This window comes from Echinops telfairi, unplaced genomic scaffold (assembly GCF_000313985.2).
Source record: "Echinops telfairi isolate 266 unplaced genomic scaffold, ASM31398v2 ScPeMD7_443;HRSCAF=831, whole genome shotgun sequence".
NCBI classification, from domain to species: domain Eukaryota; kingdom Metazoa; phylum Chordata; class Mammalia; order Afrosoricida; family Tenrecidae; genus Echinops; species Echinops telfairi.
In genome coordinates, this window is record NW_022104341.1 from 76009679 (window position 1) to 76017183 (window position 7505).

The 7505-nt window shown below is 38.8% G+C and overlaps 1 protein-coding gene across 1 annotated transcript in view; it reads left to right on the forward strand.

The window, feature by feature from the left end:
* Window positions 1–7505, forward strand: part of NRDC (nardilysin convertase) — a 76513-nt gene that overhangs the window by 8477 nt on the left and 60531 nt on the right. Inside the window, exon 2 of the mRNA XM_045291758.1 lies at window positions 6642–6945. Within this exon, the coding sequence (XP_045147693.1) occupies window positions 6642–6945 (304 nt within the window). The remainder of the gene's footprint in view (window positions 1–6641; window positions 6946–7505) is intronic.

Here is a 7505-nt window from a genome sequence, read left to right on the forward strand (position 1 = left end):
CCGCCCTCTTCTCTGCTGTCCATCCCCAAGGGAGGAGGCCATACCTAGATTCTTGTAAACTGCTGATCTTTTGGGTAACTGCCGAGTACTTTAAACACTACACCACCAGGGCTCTTTGTGTTATAGAACATTTGTAATGTCAACATTTTTACATGTCAGTGGCGTTGGTTACATTCACAATATTATACAATCATCCCTGCAGCCCCTAGTATCTTCTAGTCTACTTTCTGTCTTTATGAATTTTCCTATTGTTAACATTTTTCATATAAGTGGAATCATAAAGTATTCGCCCTTTTGGTTCTGACTTATTTCACTAAGCATTGTTTCAAGATTCCTTCATGTTGTTGTATGTACCAGTACATAATTCCTCTATGTGGCTGAATAATAATTCCATTTTGTGTGTATTCTATATTTTATGTATCCCTTCTTTTCACGGACATTTGGATTATTTTCACCTTTGACTAATGAATAATAATATGAACATTGGCATACACATCTGATTTAGTTACTAGTTTCATTTCTTTTGGATATATATCTAGCAGTGGAATTGATGAGTCATATGGTAATTCTGTGTTTTAACTTTTTGAGGAATTACCAAATTGTTTTTCACAGTAGATGTACCATTTTAAATTCAACTAGCAAAAAATGAGAAATTAATTTCTCCCTATCTTTAATGCTTGTTGCTGTTTTCTTTTTTTAAAAAATATGCTGTTTTTGTTAGGTGCTATCAAGTCAGTTCAGACCGGTAGCCACCCATAGCACAAAACTAAACACTGCCTTGTCCCGTACCATTCTCACAACCGTTCCCATGCCTAGGCCCATTGTTGCAGCCACAGCAGTAGTCCATCTCCCAGAGGGCCGCCTTCTCCTTTGCTGCCCCTTTACCAAACATGTGCTTCTCCAGGAACTCGTCTCTCCTGACACTATGTCCAAAGTGTGTAAGACGAAGTCTTGCCATCCTTACCTCTAAGGGGCACTCCTGTGCTTCTCCTCAGAAGTGAGCTACCCACAAACTCAAACTTACTGCCATCGAGTTAATTCTGACTTATAGTAGCCCTATAGGACAGGGTAGAATTGCTCCCTCTGGGTTTCTAAGTCTGAATCTACAGGAGTAGAAAACCTCATCTTTCTCCTGAAGTGAAGTTGGTGGTTTTGAACTCCTGACCTTACCACTAGCAGCCCAGTATGGAATCCACTGTCAGCAGGACTCCATAGTTACCCTAGTTAGTGTGAAATGGAATCTCATAGTGGCATTCATTTGCATTTCTCTAATGGCTAGTGGAGCCTTGGTAGTGTAGTGGTTACTAACCACAAGGTTAGCAGTTCAAAACCATCAGCTATTCAACGGGAGAAAGATAAGGCTTTCTACTATAAAGAGTTACAGTCTCAGACACCCTGAGGCAGTTCTGTTTTGTCCTAAAGGATTGCTTTGAGTCAGCATGGTAGTGAGTTGGTTTTTTTTTTTTTGAGTGGCTAATGTTGAGCACCTTTTCATGTGTTAGAAATTTGTATATTTTTGGAGAAAAATATTTTTAAGTTCTTTTTTTTTAATTGGGCTGAGTTATTTTTGTTTTTGAGTTATAGCCATTCTTTACAGATTCTGCATACTAAAGTCTTTATGAGGTACATGGTTTGAAAATAATTTTCTCCTATAATTTTGTCTTCTCAATCTCTTAATTGTCTTTAGTTTTCTTGTAGTGTCTTTGAATGGCTTTGATATTCAGGTATTGCTTCATAAAATGATTTATAAAGTGATCACCCTCATTTGAGGAAGAATTTGATAAACCCATCCACTGCCATTGAGCTATTCTGACTCATAGTGAGCCCGTATTGGGTTTCCAAGGCTGCCAATCTTATGGGAGCAGATAACTTCATTTTTCTCCCATGGAATGGGAGAACTGCCAACCTTACGAGTTAATAGATCAACACTTACCTATCAGCACCACCAGGTTTCATTTGAGAAAGACTGGTGTTAATTTGTCTTTAAATGTTTGGTAGAATTCACCTGTCACACTTTCTGGTCTTGGGCTTTTCTTTTTGGAGAAACTCTTGGTTACAGAAAGGAGCCCTGGGATGCGTAGAGGTTGGTAACAACAAGGTCATCAATTAGAACCTAACAGCCACTCCTCGAGAGATATGTGAGGCTTTCTACTCCTGTAACAAGTTACAGTGTTAGAAACCCACAGGGTCAGTTCTACCCTGACCTATAAGGTCTTTCCTTATTGAGTGGGAAATGACGCAGGGGGAGTGAGTTTGGTTTTTGGTTTTGATTACAGAAAGAGCCTTGATGATGCTGTGGGCTTACTATTGAGACTGCACATCTCGAAGTTGGTCATTTAAATCCACCAGCCAAATCCACATGGGAAAAATGAGCTATTTGCTACCATAAAGATTCACAATCTCAGAAATCCTAAGGAGTAGTTCTTTTCTATTCTACAGGTTACCATGAGTTGGAATCTATTAACAGTGGGGTAGGAATTTGATTGAGTCAATCTCTAGACTTGTTATAGCTCTTTTCTCTATTCTCTTTTCTATTTCTTCTTGAATGATACTCATAAGGCATATAGTCTTCTGTGATGAGTTTTGCATTCATTATTTTAAAGATTGTAGCTTGTTGCTGAATTATATATATCTGTTTTATAGTATAGTGTGAAAGAAATTCCTTTGTGAACATGCCGCCATGTTTCCATTCTGCTCTCTGTGGACATTTGGGTTGCTTTCCAGTTTAATTAATAATTGAACTTAATGTCTTGAGGCTCTCCCTCCCTCATTTTATTTATTGATCTGGAGATTCTGCCTGGCAGGAAAAATCAGTATCTTATCACATGTTTAGGTTTGTCTTCCTATTTTCTTTATTAATCTGATCAAATTTGCATGTTGTATTCTAAATTTCATGTCTGTTAACAGCATTTTTCTGTTATGATATTACAAAAAAAATCCCCAAACAAAGACCCATTGTGTTAGTCTGGGTAGACTAGAGAAACAAATCCATGGACACACATATGTGTATAAGAAAGAGGTTTACATACAAGAGCAATTGAAAACATCCCCGCCCAGTCCATATTAAGTCCATAAATCCGATATTAGCGCATATGTCTGATGTCAATCTATAAAGTCCTCTTCATACTCAGGAAACACATGCAATGAAGCCAAATGCAGGACAATTACAAGCCAGTGGGTAGAAAGTCTTTGGGTCCAGTGGCGTTGTAAGCATCTCAGCGCTGGCAGGGGTCTCTCTCTGGCTTCTCCGGCTTCAAAAGTCTGGCTGCATCCCTGTGGCTTGTTTTCTGCAATGTCTCCCAGGGAGTAGCATATATAGAGAGAGGTGTCTTCTGCCTCCAAGAAGGAAGTACCACATTTCCCAGAATTCTCAGAAGGTCATGCCCACACAGAAGTCTCATTGGCTATCTCCAGATTGACAGCCTAGACTCCACCCCTACACTCTTAATCCTTAAATTGACCCCAGATTAGATGACTACCACAACCATGAAGATATTTTTTATCATTTAAATGTGATGTTTGATATAGAAAGATAATCTATGCGAGTAGTGCCTCCATCTTGAGCCAGAGGCACCCTTCTGTGTCTTTCTTTGTGTGTTATTATTTATCCCATTTTTATTTTACTTGTTTCACTTTTCCTCAATTTAAGGACTCACTTTGTCTCACAAACCTTCCCTGACTTCTTCCTAACCTGTCTCCTGTACTGTATTGGCTTGGCTTGATTGTCTCATAAAATTGTTTGCCTGGTACTGAGGAATGTCATTTTACTGTTGTGTCAGAGTATTTGGCAAATGCTTAATGAATAAATCCATGAAATAATGAGTAGAATGAAGGGGGAAAAATGAGGAGCTGATGCCAAGGACTTAAGTGGAGAGCAAATGTTTTGAGAGTGATGAGGGCAATGAATGTACAAATGTGCTATCCACAATTGATGTATGTATGGATTGTGGTAAAAGTTGTATGAGCCCCCAATAAAATGATTTAAAAAAAATTCAAATACAAAAAAAAAAAAGAATGAGTATAATGCAGCAATCTATCAACATTCGGCTATCAAGCTGGTATAAGAGTTTCACTAATTAGGATAACCTACAGGGCTCCAAGCCTGTGGAATTATATATTCTCAGAGGTATAGCTATTTCTTTAGGCTATAAAAGCAATTTTGAAGACTGGTAAAAACACAATACTTTATAGAAAAGGGAATCAACAGGATTTTAATTTATGAGATTTTTGCCTTAACAGTTAAACTGATCTGACTGTGTTGTATTGTGGGGGGAAAGGCTAGCTCCTCACACCTAATCGCGGGCTCGATAGGTGCAATTGTACAGTTGAGATATATAAAGATTACAATAAAGTCATAGAACATGAGAGAGATAGGAGAGTAAAATAAAGAAGTCACACACATTTCATGTTAGCATGCTCACCTCCTAGATGGCCATTATCTTACCAGCCAGGTCTGGGCACAGCATGGGCCAAGGTGAGGTGGGGCAGAGACCCCATTTGTTGCTAACCAAGGCTTATATCTACTTGTGGGGTGGGGATGGTGGTGTGATTATAGGTAACCACACGTCACAGGAAGGGGCAGTACAATAGGCATAAGAGTGACAGGAAGGGGATAAGCTAGGGTTGTGCACAGGAAGGGAGGAATTAGAGGTATACATGTGACAAGATGGGTGGACCCTATATTAATGATGGCGGCCTAACCTTGGTCACCCTTGGGTGGGCTTGACCTTTGGGCACTCCTTCAGGGAAACAATCTACTACTATCCTTATCAGAAGGGAGTGGGCCCTACTTGTGGGGTAAAAAATGGTGTCTGCTTGCTCTGGATGGCTGATAACCCTTATGGGGAATAACCCCTGACCTACTTCTGTGGACCTCCAAGTGTATAGTCGTATAGTCATTCACCACGTGTAGCAAGCAGCTAAGTTAGGCATATATTTGGGAGAGACAACTTGGGAGAAATTGTTGTTTCCTACATTGTATGTTGAAGGATACATTTTTCTTAGGTTAAATGTTCTGGTACGGTTGGTTGGAGGTCAAGTAATGGAATTGGTCCATTTACGGTTTTTCTTCTAAAATTTTATTTTTCAACAAGTGAACATGTATTCATAGTACAAAATTCAAAAAATGCAAAAAGAATATATGATCAAATATCTCCTCATCTTTTCTCTTTAATCAGAAATGGAATAGCCTTCGAGGTTCTCTCCAGGAGCAACCAATTTTATTACTTTAAAAAGAGCACTGCTTTTGTCTATGTCTGGGTTTCCTAGTTTGGCTCTATGTAACAGAAATACAATAGTTAGATGGAATTACAGAACAGAGATTTGTTTTTGTTTATCCATGGTTCTGGAGGCTAAAATTCCAAACCAGGGTCTTGGTTGTAGGAAGTCCGGATTGTTTTGTTCCTTGGCTTGTAGATGATCTTAAATATATTCTTATCTCTGGGTCTTAATCCGCTCTCCCTATAATTCAGAAGTGACTAGATTTATAACTCCCCTTTACTTGCAAGGGGGGCCCCAGTGGTGTTGTAGTGATTATGCATTGGGCTGTGATCTGAAAAGTCAGCAGTTTGAAACCACCAGGTACTCCAAGTGAGAAAGATGAGGCAGCCTGTTCCTAGGCTTCCAACACATTTTGTTTAAATAAATTATTTTCTGGGGGGCTCTTAAAGCTCTTATAACAATCCATACAGCAATTGTGTCAAGCACATTTGTTGCCATCATCATTTCCCACACATTTTCTTTCTACTTGAGCCCTTGGTATCAATCAGATCCTCTATTTTTCTCCTCCCTCCCTTGTGAACCCTTGATAATTTATAAATTATTTTTATTTTAATATTTTACTCTGTCTCCCTTTACCTAGGTTCCTGTTGTTTGTCCCTGGGGTTGGGGGGTGTTTTATGTTGATCATTACGATCTGTTCCCGTTTTTCTCCCTTCTTCCCCAACCTTTCCCCTACCCTCATGGTATCACTACTGTCAATACTGGTCCTGAGGGGTTTACATGTCCTGGATTCTGTGAGAGCTGTTAGCTGTAGCAGTGTACATGCTCCGGTCTATCTAGATTTGTAAGATAGAACTGGGGTCATGTTAGTGGGGAGGGAGGAAACATTAAAGAACTAGAGGAATGTTGTGTTTCAAGTCCTTTCCTTGTGACCCTCTGTGAGGGCATGTCCCATTGTCTACAGGTGGTCTTTGGGTCTCCATTCCAACTCCCTTGTTCGCATCAAAATGGTTGTTTGTTTTGGGTCTTCTGATTCTGATAACTGATCCCATCTACACCTTGTGATCATAAGGGTTGATGTGCTTCTTCCATGTGGATTTTGTTGCTTCCCTGCTAGATAACTGCTTGCTTAACTTAAGCCTTTGAGACCCCAGACACTATATTTTGTAATAGTCGGGCACCATCAGCTCTCTTCACCACATTAATTTATGAACCCATTTTGTCTTCAGCGATCGTGTTGGGAAGATGAGCATCACAGAATGCCAGGCTATTAGGACAAAGTGTTCTTGCCTAACAATATTTTGAAGCACACGACTTAATTCAGAACAGTCTGTGTATGCATTTGGATTTTTTATTCCTCTAAACTGATAACATGTGATGGTATACTAACTGACTCAAAATGTTTTGTGATCTTTTCTTAGATACATCAAATTAAAGAATGGCTTGCAGGCACTTTTGATTTCAGACCTAAGTAACATGGAAGGTAAAACAGGAGATGCAACAGATGATGAAGAAGAAGATGAAGAAGGAGAAGAAGATGATGATGATGAAGATGAAGATTCTGGAGCTGAAATAGAAGATGACGAAGAGGGTTTTGATGATGAAGATGAGTTTGATGATGACAATGAACATGATGATGATGATGATGATCTTGTTACTGAGGATAATGAATTGGAAGAATTAGAAGACAGAGCAGAAGCTAGAAAGAAACCGACTGAAAAACAGGTATGGGTCATGTCCACTATATGTTTTTCTGATTTTAGAATTATTTTGGGATCAATTCTATACTCATGCTTTATATTTTACTGGCAAAAAGGATACACCTTTTGATCTTAAGTAAAAGATCAATAAAAACCATTTTGCTCTGATTATGAAAGTAAAATGCGTATTAAAGAAGCTAATAGAAAGTAAAGAAAAAATATGAAAATCACTTATAATTCCATTTCTCAGAGGTAATCACAGGTAATATCTGGATTTATGTGTATTTTTACATGTATGTTTTAAAAACAAAGTCATGGACAAAGTTTAAAGAGGGAGATGAGGAGCTACATGATTCTTAGTCAAGAACACAATGCTACGCCTGAAGATACTGGAAAAAAGGATGATCTTACTGTAGAATCCTCCTCTGTCCTAGGGTAGTTTTTATGTAGGTAAATAATTGTGATTTACTCTTCAAATGGGAAAGCAACAAAGGCCTGGGCAGAATAATAGAGCAAATTGGAAGCACTGAAATAGATGGGGGAGTTGAGCATTACTTAAGATCAAAAGTCTGACATAGAATAGCA